Source organism: Eschrichtius robustus, chromosome X (genome assembly GCF_028021215.1).
Source record: "Eschrichtius robustus isolate mEscRob2 chromosome X, mEscRob2.pri, whole genome shotgun sequence".
In the NCBI taxonomy this organism is placed as follows: domain Eukaryota; kingdom Metazoa; phylum Chordata; class Mammalia; order Artiodactyla; family Eschrichtiidae; genus Eschrichtius; species Eschrichtius robustus.
This window is the reverse complement of record NC_090845.1, coordinates 39,680,228-39,696,918: the sequence shown is the minus strand read 5'-3', so window position 1 is coordinate 39,696,918 and position 16,691 is coordinate 39,680,228. Positions and strand designations below refer to the sequence as shown.

The 16,691-nt window shown below is 41.5% G+C and overlaps 1 protein-coding gene and 1 pseudogene across 8 annotated transcripts in view; both read left to right on the top strand.

The window, feature by feature from the left end:
- Positions 1–1,653: 1,653 nt before the first annotated feature.
- The window catches only part of CASK (calcium/calmodulin dependent serine protein kinase), a 396,439-nt gene continuing 381,401 nt past the window's right edge, over positions 1,654–16,691 (top strand). For all 8 annotated transcript variants that reach the window (XM_068532540.1, XM_068532538.1, XM_068532536.1 and 5 more), the window contains exon 1: positions 1,654–1,930. In XM_068532540.1, coding sequence (XP_068388641.1) covers positions 1,872–1,930 — 59 coding nt within the window. In that variant the 5' untranslated portion in view covers positions 1,654–1,871. The remainder of the gene's footprint in view (positions 1,931–16,691) is intronic.
- On the top strand, positions 5,370–5,464 carry LOC137757504 (U6 spliceosomal RNA; annotated as a pseudogene).

Here is a 16,691-nt window from a genome sequence, read left to right as displayed (position 1 = left end):
GCCTCTTAACGGAGTGGTCAAGGGTTTGCAGAAAACGTTTCTGAAGAGAAAATAGGCTGTCTCCACCCCCTCACACTCTTTGGTAAATACTATCTTCTTTTTTCTTTCTTTCTCTTCTTCTTCTTTTTGTTTTAATTACCGTACTGAGAATTTTACCAGATGATTTCTAGAAGCTGATTTATGAACTAATCGGGCACTTCTGCTGTGCAGAGGAACAAAGACTTTTTTTTTTCTTTTTATTGGTCCTCAACTGAGGCATATACCTGTCTGATGGCGTTGGCTCATTCCGCACATGCTCAGTTGAACAGAAATCTTCATATTGAATACAACCTAACACAACGGCAACACCCATAACCTCACTCCCTGGCTGACCCTGTACCATCCACTCCCTCTAGTTGCATTTTTATCCTGACATGCCTAACATTCGTAGGGAGTAAAAGGAGCAGAGTAGGTAGTGGGAATTTGGGAGGGGGCAATATACAAAGGGGTTTAAAGTCTCTGTATGACCCTGCTTTCCTGACCTCTCTCTAGGCTGTCTCTCGTGGGTGTAGGCGCTGGATAGATATTTGAGTTTGGGGCAGAATGCGGGAGAAGCTGTCTCTGTAAATTGCCATTTGTTGTTGCACATCTTCCTGGACAGTTTTTGTTTGGTCCTTTTCTTGTAGGTGGACACCACTTCATCCACAGCCCTCGTTTTCATTAAAGAGTGACAGTGGCACTAAAAGCATCAGCCGCCTAGCAAGAGCTGGAGTGACAACCTCGCCGCCTCTGTTCTTGCTTTCCCATTCATTAGGACCCTTTCCCAGCCTCCTCCCCCAGCAGAAACTGGGAAAGGCTTCTCGTGGTTACAAAAGGAGGGAGCGGCCGGGCTTCCGAGCCTGTCGCCTCAGAGAGCCAAGGAAGTGCGTTCGGTCGCAGGCCTTTTGTCCCCGACCCCTTCCGCGGCTTGGTCGCGGGGGTAACGACCCCGCCCCGCCCCCGCCTAAGCAGATGCCGCCCGCGTGCCTCAGCCCCCCGCCCCTTCTAGATTCCCGGCGCCCGCCGGTTTGCCGTGACGTGGCCCGCGGCGCGCGCATGCGCCGCTCTGCCCGGGCTTTTTCCCTGGGCCACCGCCTCCCGACGGGCTGGAGTGGGTGGGGCCTGTGGTTCTGCAAGCCGTGCGGCCGGAGTGGGAGGAGGTCTTGTGTGCGCGAGGAGGGTGCTCGGGGCTAGCGAGCTGGTCGGCGGCCGAGGCGGAGGAGGAGGAGCTGAAGGCGGCGGCCTCGGCTCCCGCCCGCACGGAGAGCCAGTCCCGCGAAACCCCCTCCCACTCCCAGGCGGGCGGGCGGCGGCGGCAGGAGGAGGAGAAGGAGGAGGGAGCGTCTCTGCCGCCGCCTCCTGGTCCCCAGCGCCGATCTGCCGCCGCCACCTCCCTCCGCGGCGATCTTCCCTCCATGGTCCTGCCGCGGCCCCCCCTGTAGCCCGAGCTGCCCCGCGCCGCGCCGGAGCCTGCCTCGACCGAGGGAGCGGTCGCGGCCTCGCGGCCCGCGCGGGCTGACGAGAGGAGAGCGAGGCGCCGCGCGGTCCCCGAGGATCCGCACGCCGGGCAGCGCGGCCCGAGCAGCGCGAGGAGCAGCGGGCGGGCGGGCGGCGCCGGGCCCGGGCCGCCCTCGCTCCAGCGCCCCGGCCCCGCCGCCCGCGCCGGGGCGGTCGCCCGCAGAGGAAGGCGCCGCAGTCTCCGGGCCTCGCCGCCCCGCTCGAGTGTCCTCGGCACCGAGGGCTCGCGGGTCCTGAGGGGAGGAGGCGAGCCAGGGGCCGGGCACTGAGCTCTTTGGCGCCCCCACCCCCGTTTTCGGAGCCCTCCACGCTGCGGCCACTGTCCCCTCCGGACCATGGCCGACGACGACGTGCTGTTCGAGGATGTGTACGAGCTGTGCGAGGTGATCGGCAAGTGAGTTTCCACGCGAGGGAGCGGGAGTGTGGGAAAATGCATTTCAGTGATGCCTGGGTCCTCCCGCACCCGCACCCGCCCGGGGCCTGCCCCCTGCCCTCCCCCCCCTCCTCCCTCGTCCTCCTCACCCGGGAGTATTTATAGACGTGTACCTGGACCCCCCGCGGGGTGGTGTCTGGGGGCTTCTCGGCGATCCGTGGAGGCCGACGAGCCGAGGTTGGCCACCCCATGAGGCGTGGGGCCGGCTGAAATCTGCTGTCTGCATTTTATCTGACGGTTGCACAGGGACGTGGCAGAACCGATTTTATAGTTGCTTCCTGGGAACAGTTGAGCTTATTGTTACCTTGCGTGTACCACAGACCATTAACGAAAAGAGCAGCTTGCATTTCCTTTGCTTCCGTGGAGAGATAGAGAAAGAACGTCCAGGATTTTAAATTGTGGGGTGTGTGTCTATTGTGCAGGGTATTCGATAGATGCCTTTGTGTTCATCCCATGCCCGGATTGGAGGGGGTCATTTAAGACGGGGTGCGTTCAGTTTCAGCAAATTTTTCACCTGGTGTAGACCAACGTGGAAAGAGTTGGGGGTTTCCGAATTTTTAATGCCTCGTTATGCAATGACTGTTAAATCAGTGTTCGAGGCTTCCCTCGACTGTTGTTGGGATGGTGCTTAGCGTGGTAGCGCCGTCTGCTTTGAGTCACCGGGCTGGTCCAGAATATAGAACTGACAGTCCAAATGCTCATCCTTTCATCTGTGTTGTATAATTACACTAGGGAAAAGCAGGGAATCAGATTAATCACAGTGCTGATTGAGAATTAAATCTGCAGTTCCTCATCTAATTGTCCATTCCTTAAATCTGTTTTGAATAGTTTCCATTTCATTCTTGTCAAACAGTATTCCAAGTGCACAATCCTGCTAATTTGCTTGTGAGGGAAATGCTGGCGATCTGAAGTTGATTTCCTAGTTCAGCGTGTATTCTGTGGCTTTAGAAGTTGAGGAGATAAGATTTCAGAGAAATTTTTGCTTAGTTATTAAGGATTACTAGATAGCTACCATTGAAATATTTTGCCTCTTTTTGGAAGCGGTGCTTTATCGTCTATTTTAAGGTCCGCAGTTGGGAAATGATAGCAAGACCTTAGAGCAGTTGGCTCTATCTCTTTTAAGTTGTCTGCAGTACTGGATTTCAATTTGTTTAAGTGCTGATAACTTATTATTTTCCTTTCATGCTGAGGTATTACAGTGTCGCCTCACATGGTGAAATTGTGGGTAGAGCTTGCTACACACTTCTCAGACCCAGTTGATACAAGGACGTGTTACTCCTTGCCCCTATTGTTACATGACCAGCCTGTCTACTGGAAGAAGGATATCCAAATGCGCCCTGGTAAAGTGGTTGTGGAAGTGCTCTAAAGCAGAGTGGTCCAAAAAATATATAATGTGAGCCCCATATGTAACTTTATATATGTAAAATTTCTAATAGCCACATTAAAAAGATTAAAAGCAAGTGGGTGCAATTAATTTTAATAAAATATTTTCTTTTACCCAGTAGATCCAGACTATTATCACTTCAACATGTAGTCAGTATAGAAATCATTAGTGAGCTATTTTACATCCTTTCTTTCATACTCACTCTTCAAAATCCAATGTGTATTTTACACTAACCACACATCTCAATTCTGACACTAAGCTAAATTTTCATCGTAAATACTTGTTCTGTATTTAAGTTCCATAAAATTTGCATTTGCAAAAGTAGATTCACATACCCAAGTTGTTCCAAACATACCTAAAAGTTTTCTAATAACTGAATCAAGTATCTCTTTCTAAGTTAAAATTAAAATTAAATAAAATTCAAAATTCAGTTCCTCATTTGGATTAGCCACATTTCAAGTGCTCAATAGCCATATGTGAATAGCACAGTTCTAGAGAGACAAATATGTCAAAAAAAAAAATCTCCTTGGTTTCTTCATTCTTGGCACCCAGTGCAGGTAAATTAGGTGTTTCCCCAAAGCCCCCAAATAATTATGTGTGTGTGTGTGCATGGGGGGAATGATGTTTGTTGTGTCTTAGTTATATTTGATTTAAATGAGCCAGCAAAGTCATAACTGGAAAAGGTGAGATTAAAATGTTAATTCTGTTGTGATAACGGAAAATAGGCATCATTGAATCAACGTTAGTAACTAGTTCTGATTCCTTGAGGTCTGAAAGAGTGATGATGTGACTCTTTGGATATCGAGAAGAAGTGGTCAGCATCACAGCATCACATTAGCACAATCAGTATTCTGCTGACTTACAATTGATAGAATATTTTCAGGAAACGCCTCTGGTAGAACTAGATTCATCTCCTCTGTTGCTTCAGAGCTGCATAAGGATGGGGAGCAAGCTAATTTTGAGGTGATAGTTCCTCTATGGCTACCTTAACTACTGTGAACGTGAACTCTCATTCATATCCTACAAAATCTGACTTGGCCAGTGCTGCTTATAATATGTCATTCTGTGAAATAATGAATTCAAGGTAGCCTTTGTGGCAGAGAATGTAATGATAGTGTTCCTCACCCTGTGTGTAAAGGTTGAAGGTTTTCTCCGGTAAATTGTCTCAGCATATATTGATCTGGAAATTGAAATTCACTTGAGATTTTCTTGCAGCGTCTCTGACAGCATGCATTTTAACTCAGAATTTGTTCAACTCTGGATTTAAACAGAAAGCCCTCACCTGTACCAAAAACCTTGTTGATTTCTATCCAGGTTCTCTGGAATTGTGATTTTTCTTTTATAACAAATTAGTATCACAAGTTGTTTTTGACCCCTAGGGCTTAACAGGTTTAAATTTTCACTGAAGTGCTTTAAAATGGATTTCACCTTTTTACCATCAGTTGACCACGCACTCACTCTCCTGCCTCACTACTTATCTACTCACTCACTCATCCATTAACTTACAGGGAATCAGGTGCCTGATCCATTATGAATATTGGGAGAATGCCATATCTTTTTTTAAAAATTTAAACTCTTTCCCCCTGTGCTTTTTATTTTTGAAAGTCTTACAAATGGTCCTTGAATGCCTATTGTTTCCATGACATTTTCCCATGTAACATCTTTCAAGAGACTGAAACAAATCTCCAATGCTGTCATTGTCCCAAAACTTCTTGTCTTAGCAAATGTAGCAATTACTGGAAAGGAAAGGTATTATGCAAATACAGGTAATCGGCTAATTTTTATGTTCGTAAGCATTTACTGTATCTTTTGCAAATTGATGGTTTTATAGGCAAGTGCATAATCAGTAATGTTACATGAAGGAAATTTTAAAATGATTCATCCAAATTAAAACATAGAAATGCCTACCTTCATGGTACAGCAGTTTCTGTGAAGGAGAGTAGCAAAATGTACACTTTTCGCCTTGTGTAGGCTGAATATTTGCCTCAGTATTTAGTAACCTGTAACTTCTGACTTTCCTGCTTTGGTAGGACATAAACTAAAATTGGAATGATGCAGCATGACCCCTGCTCAAGGATGACATGCAAGTTTGTGAGGCATGCTGTATTTGCTTACACCTCAAGAGCACTTATCATATTTAATTACAGTTACTTATTTATGGGTCTCTCTACCTAGCTAACAGGGAGCTTCTTGAGGGCAGGGAATATATCTTACACATCTTTCTCTTAACACAGTGCCTGCAATGTAACAGTTGCTCATTAGCTATGGAATGAATTGAGTAGTTTTAATAAAATCTCATTAAAAGGCAAAAAGCATGTTTATCAACCTCAGAGCAATTATTGTCCCAAAAGGCTGTATTAAAGTAGTGGTTCTCCACCTGGCTGCATATTAGAATCACCAGGGGAGCTTTTAAAAAGATCAATTCAAGGGCCTTGTGTCAGAGCAATGAAATCAGAATCTCTGGAAGTGGGTCCTGGTCATTGGTATTTTTTTTTAACGCTCTCTAAGTGATTCTAACGTGCAGCTATGATTGAGAGTCATTGGTTTAAAACTTAGGTTATGCATGTAATATTTTGGGACTGGCTTTTCAGAGGCTTACGGTTTTTAAAAACTAGAATAAATGTTTTGGGGGAAGTATTGAAGCCAAAAGACCAAGACGTGGATTTTTTTTTCTCTACATTGTGTTCCTGAGCCTTATTGTATAAAAATTTTGTTTCAGCCTGTGTTTGGCTTTGATTTTTTTGGGTCTTTTAAGATTCACATTGATTTATGACACTCATCTAATGCTAATATGGTGATTGATGACAATCAGAACAAGGATTGCTTCAATAACAGTTGATGATGGCTGTCTACTATAATGACTTAATTTAATATTAAGAAATCTATCAGTTTAGTATGGATTGTGTTTGGACATACACTCTATTAAAAGGGTATAGTTAAGTTGCTTATACACTTTAAATCTCATACTTGCAATTCCAATAATGCTGTTTGCCAGAGAATTGAGTTAAATGCAGCCTTTATGTAAATACCAGATTAATAATATGTAAAATATATAATTTAGCATAGAGAAAAATTCAGCTTTGCTAATTTGTCCTAATTACTATGGCTTTCACGTATATTGATTTGCCCAGTGATTTGGGTTTCTAGTACCACAGGGGGGAGTGTTACGTCATGTTGGAACACCTTCCCTGGGAATTTTAGCTAGACATGGTAGGTAAACGAGTTTTTAATGTTAGGAAAAGGTCAAGCGTGAGCCTGAAGGAACCAAGATTTTTCCAGAAATGAGTATATGTTCCACGAAGGAAGTGCTTGATCAGAGTGACAGTCATGTAACAGGGGAAAAGAAGCACAATCACCAGCTAAAGTGCTGGTGCCCCAGGAAGATCCAAGCTGTGGGGCAGGCCTTACTGGGAGGAGGTAAGCAGTGTTGATTCCTGATGATGGAGTTTGATTCTGGGACCACTTTGGAGGGAACTGAGCCACTCAGTTGCTTTTCTGCCTGTGCACAACCTTCTCAGAGTATCTTCACGTCCGCTTTGTACAGACTGCGTTAGGACTTGGAGTTCCTGAAGTGTGGTTTGCACGTTGTCTTCATAATGCTTCCTGTGATTCCCTTACCTTCCATGACTGACATGTTCTATGGCCTTGACACATGCAGTTCACCCCTTTCCATTTTCCCCTTGTATCTGCAACAGTTTCACCTGCCAAACTACATCTTTCTAATGTCCCTTGTGTTTCTGGATATTTCCTTTAAATTGAAAATTCTTTCAAACATCTCCAGTTACAGCTCTACTCAATAAACTAAAGAAGCAAGTGTACCTCACTTTTTGAGATTGTTCTTGAATTATTGCATTTTTGTAAATGTTTTCACATTTTAAATGTGGCAGAAGCAGTTTAAAGGAACTTTGACATAGATTGTCCACAAGTAAAAAAAAATCTTTTATAACTTAACATGCCTACTTCGTAAGGGGAGTTGCCATTTATGCCTTCTAATATTAGGCATTTTACATACGTTATCTCCTTTCATTGTTCCCATTTTACAGAAAACACTGAGGTTCAGAGGGGGGTGAGTAACTTGCCCAAGATCACATGGGAATCCTACCAATTCTAAAGTCCGTTCATTTCATGCTGCATTCTGCTGTTGATTCCAGTTGTGAAAATGCTGCAGTGAGTTTCCTTAAAATAAGGCATATGTCTTCATTTTCAGAGTTTATTTACTGCAAAATTTTTTTTCTTGGCCGTGCCACGCGGCTTGCGGGATCTTAGTTCCCTGACCAGCAATTGAACTCGGGCACCCTGCAGTGGAAGCGTGGAGTCCTAACCACTGGACTGCCGAGGAATTCCCTATTTACTGCAAATTTTAATTGTTCGACTTTCTGGTTAAATTTCTTACCTCTTCAGTAGAGGTTCCATACTACGGTTCATTGTCTCATCTATTGTGTTCTTTTTGTCTTTCTCTCTAATGAAATAACCAGTGTTTGCCACCAAACTAAGTTTATGCATGGAAATGTAGAATCTTTTGTTTTTAATAAATTTATTTATTTATTTATTTATTTATTTATTTATTTTTGGCTGTGTTGGGTCTTCGTTTCTGTGAGAGGGCTTTCTCTAGTTGCGGCGAGCGGGGGCCACTCCTCTTCATCGCGGTGCGCGGGCCTCTCACTGTCGCGGCCTCTCTTGTTGCGGAGCACAGGCTCCAGATGCGCAGGCTCAGTAGTTGTGGCTCACGGGCCCAGTTGCTCCGCGGCATGTGGGATCTTCCCAGACCAGGGCTCGAACCCGTGTCCCCTGCATTGGCAGGCAGATTCTCAACCACTGCGCCACCAGGGAAGCCCCGAAATGTAGAATCTTGACCATCCATCCAAAATATAATTTGTTTTGGAACTTTCTCCACCCCTTTTACTCTCCAGCTTTTTCCTTCCAATTCCCCTGCCCCAACAGACAGAATAGTTGATTGATTACTCCTAACTTGCCAAACCAGAAGTAATGAGGTTTCAGAGATAGGTGTTTGTTGGGAGTGGGGTGGGGTTGTTTCCACAGGGTAGTTATTCCTATATCCTGTGATAAAAATACTGAAATTGTTTTCTCTGACTCTGAAAACTGTGTACTGAACCACAGCTGCTGAGTGGTGAGCGTCTCAGCTGTCTGCCAACACTGCACACCTAAGTAATCAAGTGACTGAGTTACTGCTGCAGAGCAGGTACCTAACCACAGCCACAAGCTGATGGGTGTACAGCTCTCACATTTTTGTTTTTATTTTTTAGTTGCATCTGAGAGTGCAGATTCTAAACCACCAAATATGGCATTGGATTTATACTGCAGGGTTCAAGGTGCTAAAGGACCTGCTCTCCTTTCTCTCCCAGTCACCCATTTATCTTGGTATCCCATCTTTCAACTGAGTAAAATGTAATTACCCTGATGGCCAGTCCCTTGGTATCTGTGAGGGGATTGGTTTTAGGATCCCTCTCCCCGCCACACACTAATACCAAAATTCGTGGATGCTCAAGTCCCTTATATATGATGGCATAGTATTTGCATGTAACTAACGCACATCCTCTCTTTTACTTTAAGTCATCTCTGGATTACTTATAATACCTAATACAATGTAAATTCTATGTAAGTAGATGCCGAGAGGCAAATTCAAGTTTTGCTTTTTGGAACTTTCTGGAATTTTTTTTCGAATATTTTCAATCCACAGTTGGTTGAATATGCGAATACAGAACCCGGCGGAGGGCCGACTGTGTTATGCTGTGATTGGTTACAGAGCCCAAGTCAGCATAGGAGAGTCTCTCTTTGACTTTCTATACTGGGAAGATTTCGCTTCTGAAGCTAGTTTTGACTTAAAGTTCATATATGTTTCCAATTTTGAGATTTAATAATATTCCATTACTTTTTAGAATTAATTAACTAGTTTTTATAAAATTATAAAATGAATTTTAAAATATAGATGATGCAAAGGTAAATAGTGAATCTCTCTCCTTTCTCCCACCATCCATAGCTCTGTTCTCCAGAGGTAACCATTGTCCAGTTTTTGTACAACCTTTCTGGAAGTTTTTTGTTAAAAAAAACTGAAATATTCATTTTACATTGAAAATAGTGTATCTGATGGCCTTTCCATATCCATCTATATATCTGTCTAACTCTGTCTCCCCTTAGCCTGCTGCCCAGTATTCCATGATATGGATTGGTACTTTGTCTTTGAATTGAGTGCAGACCATTTCTAAGTGATCATTGCTGGAAATATACGGGTGGAGTTTGGGGGAGAGGTCTGGAATGATAGTGAATATTTGGGAATCAACTGTGTGGAAGTTAAACTATGAATGAATGAGTTCTTGGGGGTTGATGGAGCTCGGGGCGGGAGGTGTTGTGGTTTGGAGTATAACTCACAGAGTTAGAAGAATCGGGATAGCTGAACATCACAGAAGTCTCGAGGTTGGGCACATCAATAATGTAAAATGCCAGCACACTGATTGAGGACCAAGAAAAGGCTTATCTATAACAGAGGCAATTTAAAGCATCTATCAAAATGAATATAATGTTTAATATTCTGTCATGGTGTGACTAAAAAGCGAGATTCTGGCTTCATTTCTGTGGATGTTGGTAATACTATACTGTCTCTCTGTGAATCTATCTCAACACCAACATATTTAGGGTTAAAAAAAAAAGGAGTACATTTTTTTTCACTAGAATTGTGTTTTGCAGATTCTGATGCCTGGCTTTTAGGTAAAACCATTTGGCTTTCCTAAAATTAGGTCTTTTTGATTCCCAAGCTTGGTGCATAACTTTCAATTAAATGGATACCTTTAATGAAATGACAAAGTAAATTTTAGATACTTTTAAGTTCTTGATATTTGTCAAACCATTGTTCTTTTATTAAATCCTTCACCTGTAGGGAACTGAATTCTTCCTTGCCTCAAGGTTTCTGGTCCCAGTTGGATAATTGTAGTACTCTCCTCCCCTTTCACATCCCTCTTCCCTCCACCCCCGCCCCCCCCCCCCCCCCCCCCCGCAGCTAAATTTGTTCATTGGCTTTTTTTAGTTGTCCACATCCACTCACAATAAGAAACAGTTATTTTGTCTCACTTAAGCCAGTTTCTTTGTATCTAAGTGCATATTATTTCATTTCAACTTCTTGTATTCTGTTACACATTCTCTTTTTGATCTCTTTTGATATACTTTTTTTAACTTTGTTATCTTTGTTTTGAATATTTGAATCATTTACAGTTAGCAATGATGATTGTGTTCTCTCTCTCTCTCTGTAGCTTAATAATATCCAAAATATACTATGTTGAATCTGTATTCGGCTTGGTACCTACTTTCCCCCAAACATATGGATCCACAGTGCTTTGTAGCTTGTAAGGCAGCCCCCTAAGATCTGATCTGGTAACCTTTGGGTACATTGTCACCATTTTCTCCTTATTTATAGAAGGAATGAAGATGGCTGCTTCATGAGCCATTTGCATGGATTAGTGATTGTGAAGTGCAGCATAAGTATTTTTTATTTCTAGAATGTCTCTGAGATACTCAAATTACTTTTGGCAGCTATGTAGATAAGTTTCAACAATTTCCAAATGTGCACTTTCTCAGTGCTAAACACAGGCTCTATTACATAAATAATATGGTGAAATGAACATTCTTTTCTACCATGTGTGTAAAACTGTTAGTGGTGCTAATTAACATTCATTCATTTTTTCATTTATGCATTCACTTCTAGCTGTGTGGGCCTGGGCAAGTTAGTTAACCTCTCTGAGCCTCAGTTTCTTTATATGTATAATGGTTGTGATAGCATATACCTTGCAGGGGTGTTGTGCGGATTGAATAACATGGTATACGTAAAATGTCTAAAGGTTGTTATTTAAATTGCCATTATCATTATTATTCACCAAATACTCTAGTTCTCTGGCTTCAAGGACCTCTCGGTCCATGAGAGAATTTGACAAACAGTTAAAACCTAATCTAACTAGACTTAAGTCCTGTTAAGGTCAGGGTCGCATCTGACTTGTTCATCTAGTATCCTCAGCATAACTGGGCAACTGACACATAGTAAGTACTCAGTCAGGAGTCGAAGGAGAGTGTGTTAAGTGAGCAATCCAGAGACTGTGACCACCTAGTAGGAGAAGGAAGTTGGGGAAATCTTTACAGAGGAGGTGGGGCTTGAATGATGTCAAGCTTCCTAGGTAACTTATTTAATCTTTTTAGGCCTATCTCATTTAGAAAAAGGAGCAGAGGAATACAGGTAGGGAAAATAAAAGAAATCTTAAAGTTTTTGAAAATGTTCACCCTGTTTTATTTTTTAAATTAATAATCCTTATACTTTAGAGCAGTTTTAGGTTCACAGCTCCTATTTTAGTTTTAGTGACACAGGTAACATATAAAAAATTCAAACAAGTATAAAGCTGAAGTTTTCAGGGACAACTTTAGGAATTTATTGTTGTTCTCAGATCCTGTGGTTTGAGAGCTCATTATGTGCTGGACATGGTGTTAAATTCTTTATATTTTTCTAATTTAACTTTGGCCACAGACCTTCCTTTTGAGGCAATCACCCCCCTCCCCATTTTACAGATGAGAAAACTGAGGAATAAGGAGATTAGTAACTTGCCCTGGGCAAAGTGGCAATAATAGTGGCAATGTGGGGATTTGCACCTGAGTATACGTGGTCTAAGTGCCTGCTCTTCAGTACTGTTACACTGCTTGTCATTTAGTATAAGCAGAGACTGGTTGTCTTTTAAGAGGTATTCCTACATATAACACTCTAATACTCTGATTTTAGATGTTTTAGCAGAGTAATAGAATGCCTTATTTTGGGTAACACCTTTTTGAGATATAATTCACATGTCATACAGTTCACCCGTTTAAAGTGTACAATTCAGTGGTTTTTAGTATAGTCACAGGGTTGTGCATGGTGACCATAATAAATTTTTTTTAACATTTTTATTGGAGTATAATTGCTTTACAATGGTGTGTTAGTTTCTGCTTTATAACAAAGTGAATCAGTTATACATATACATATGTTCCCATATCTCTTCCCTCTTGCATCTCCCTCCCTCCCACCCTCCCTATCCCACCCCTCTAGGTGGTCACAAAGCACAGAGCTGATCTCCCTGTGCTATGCGGTTGCTTCCCACTAGTTATCTATTTTACGTTTGGTAGTGTATATATGTCCATGCCACTCTCTCACTTTGTCAAAGACACAGACCTACTAGAGAATGGACTTTAGGATATGGGGAGGGGGAAGGGTAAGCTTTGACCATAATAAATTTTTGAACATTCTCATCACCCCCGAAAGAAACCCTGTATACTTTTTTTTTTTAAAGATGTTTTCTGGCTTTATTTATTTATTTTTGGCTGTGTTGGGTCTTCGTTTCTGTGCGAGGGCTTTCTCTAGTTGCGGCAAGCAGGGGCCACTTTTCATCGCAGTGCGCGGGCCTTTCACTATCGCGGCCCCTCTTGTTGCGGAGCACAGGCTCCAGACGCGCAGGCTCAGTAATCGTGGCTCACGGGCCCAGTTGCTCCGCGGCATGTGGGATCTTCCCAGACCAGGGCTCGAACCCATGTCCCCTGCATTGGCAGGCAGATTCTCAACCACTGCACCACCAGGGAAGCCTACCCTGTATACTTTAACTCTTACTCCCCATCCTTCCCTACCCCAGGTAATGACTAATCTACTTTCTGTCTCCGCAGATGTACCTATTCTGGACATTTCATGCAAATGGAATCGTACAACATGTCTTTTGTGACTGGCTTCTTTTTCTAAGCATAATATTTTCAAGGTTCATCCAGGTTGTAGATGTATCAGCGCTTCATTCCTTTTTTAAGGCCCAATAATATCCTATTGTGTGGCTAGACCACATTTGTTGATCCATTTGTCAATTGATGGGCCATTTGGGTGGTTTACACCTTTTGGCTATTATAATTAATCCTGCTATGGACATTCATGTACAAGTTTTGTTTTTATTTCTCTTGGGTTTATACTTAGGAGTGGAATTGCTGGGTCAAATGGTAACTCTCTTTGACTTTTTGAGGAATGCCAAACTGTTTTCCAAAGTGTCTGTACCATTTTACATTCCCACCAGCAGTCTATGAGGGTTAGAATGCTTTTTTTTAAAATTAATTAATTTATTTGTTTTTATTTTTGGCTGTATTGGGTCTTCGTTGCTGCGCGCGGGCTTTCTCCAGTTGTGGCGAGTGGGGGCTACTCTTTGTTGTGGTGCGCGGGCTTCCCATTGCGGTGGCTTCTCTTGTTGCGGAGCACGGGCTCTAGGTGCGAGGGCTTCAGTAGTTGTGGCTTGCGGGCTCTAGAGCGCAGGCTCAGCAGTTGTGGTGCACGGGCCTAGCTGCTCTGCAGCACGTGGGATCCTCCCGGACCAGGGCTCGAACCCGTGTCCCCTGCATTGGCAGGTGGATTCTTAACCACTGCACCACCAGGGAAGCCCGGTTAGATGCTTTTTAATCAGGGGAGTACTATCACAGCTTGCCTAAGAGTCTGTTCTACACACTGTGACATAAAGCAAATTTTATGGGTTGTTGGTCAACCTTTTCTCTCACGGACATATTTATACTGATTTTCAACAACTTTAGATGTTGTAGTACAAGGGTTGGCAAACTATCTGTAAACTACCAGATAGTAAATATTTTAGGCTCGACGAGCCACACATCTGTCACAGCTACTCAAGTCTGCCGTTGTAGTGTGAAGACAACCATGCGAAAACAAATGTGTGGCTGTGTTCCAATAAAACTTTATTTACAAAAATAGGTGGTGGGCTAGATTTGGCCCTTGGGCTGTAGTTTGCTGATCCTGTTGTAGATTAAAAATGAAACTGGAGCTGACTGTCCAGTTCCCATTTTTGTTTACCCTCAAGGTTGGGTTGTTCTTTCAGTGGTCTCAGTAGCCCCATAGTAGGTAGATTGTTTCTACCAAAATATAAAGATATTAAGACTGGTCCACCAAACTGTTTTCACTGTTAAATGGGGAAGTACTGTACATTTAGGGTTTTTTTGTTTGTTTGTTTTGTTTGTTTTTACTGCTTTTGGATTCTCTTTTTGATCCTTGGTTAAAGGGGAAGAAACCCATTAAAATTCTTCTAAGATTGTCTGACTGGAGGCAGTATAAATGTGGAGTGCCTGAAAAAAACTGTTTCCTTCATTCTTGCTTATTGCCTGTAGAATGGATGAAAGCAGAGTGGAGAACATACTAGAAATTGTCAGAAATGGAATATTTTTTAAAATATTAGCTTTAATAAAGTTAGGGGAAACATCGCTAGCTAAATCTCCATCCCTAATTGGAAAGTTGTGATGTGCCATCTATGTATATTTTATGACTTCACCAAGAGCCCTTGCTAGAGTCATTATTTGGGATTAGGGTGTGTAGTGTAAATAAAACTTCAAATTCTATTTCATGTCTGGAATTCATTTCACTTGATACATTTTGTGGTAGTAAACACACACTATTTAGAGTGCTTTGTGGCTTAAAAAAACTGTCATTGCCTCTTGTGTACATAGGAAAGATAGCATTCTTTGAGCTTATAGATTTACATAATTTGTTTGCAAGACTGTTCTAATTTTGCAGTGTTGAGAAAAGCTCCAAAGATTATGTTAAAAGGGGGAATTTTGTATCAGCTTTTGTCTTTGCATTTGGATATATGAAAGGTGAATTAACTGTTCATAATGTGAAATTTCAAAACTGAGACAAGGAGAATCCCAGAATATATATTTAGGAAACAGCCATATATAGGATTTATGGATATTATAGTGTTCTTTTATGTAACTTCCCCAAATTTTATTAAGGCAGCAGTGTCCACCTCTTAAACACAAGCAAAATGAGGTGGAAAGATTCTAAAGTTGTAGTCTCCGATACGATTGGGCACTGAATCTAAATTACCTACATTTACAGAACAGCATTTCATCTACTAGATCATGTTACATTGTCAAGTGGAAGAATGATCATGTTGGAATCTATTTAGACCACTTACTTTGATGAAAATACTTCTTAGGTTGGCTTCAGAGGACAGTAAAAGGCATCTCTTCCTATGATAATCTGTGGACAGTATTACTTATATTACGTTATTTAGGTTAGAAGTTTTTGCTGAATTCCATCTGAGCCATTAGTTCAGAAGCAGAATGGTGAACTTTTATTTATGTAGAATCTTTACTGGTCTTCTTAGGCTTAATATTGTCTTAACTGGATTTTTGTCCCAGCAGTAATATCTGGCATTGAATTTGAGATTATCTTTAATAATTTTTTCTTTAGTCACTTGTAAAATAGATACTTGTAAAACAAATAAGAAGGCGTTTTCACTAAGGACTTTCTTTAATTATATTTCATGTAAATTTTAAAAAATTGTTACGGGAGTATTCAGATTACAGGTTAAAGTGAGAATGTAATTATCTCACATTATAATCAACATATGTAAAACTTTTAGAAGAATGCAAATAAGAATGGAAAAAAGGTCTACTGACCGTACGTATTGTAGATTATATTTCTTTCCTTTTTTCTTTCTTTTTAAAAAACATTTCCCTCTTAAAATGGATGTAAAAATGATTTGTGTAAATATCTATTCAAATGAATACATTATCACTGTTGCAGAAAGAGCCTGGGAACCTGGAGAGGGAGATTCTAGGCTTGCTGCTCTACTTTTTGGATTATCTCCATTAATAGTATTTCTCCCATTTCTGAGTGTTTCTATTGTACTGCTGGGAAGGGATCACTACACTTCCATAATCTGTGACCCACTTGCACTAAAGGTAGAGCGTGCTTTAAATTGCCATCTGATTAAAGTTCAGGCTTCTTGGTTAGACTTGCCTGGATGGCTTCAGCATTAGCCCCATGAATATGAATATGGACTTGAAGATCTTATTAGAATGATATTTTTCCCCATGAAGACACATTCATAGACATAGTCCTGGAAAGACATGTACAAGTTGGATTTGATTAGTGCAGTTTAAAACTTACTGGGAAAAATAGTATTTTAAGGAAAAAATTTTAATTGTGACAAATCAGCATTTGGTTTGTTTTCCTCAGTTTCTTCGTCTTGTAAAAGAAGGTTAGTAAAGGCTATATTATCTACCTCATTTGATCCTTATGAACATAAAATGACACAATTCTTCAAAAGTCTTAAACTACCTTACATGTATTATTTTGAAATGAGGCACTTCTAATTAGAAATGGGCTTTGTCAAATATTTTTTGATTTTGCAAGAGTCATTTACCGTTGTCTTTAAAACTGATATTATTTTCTTGTTTGATTTCTAGAGCTTAATACTTCTCAAATCTTTATAGGACTTAGAACGTGTTGGGTGAAAAATGTTGAATAAAGAGATTTGAGGAAGAATTGTGTGTATT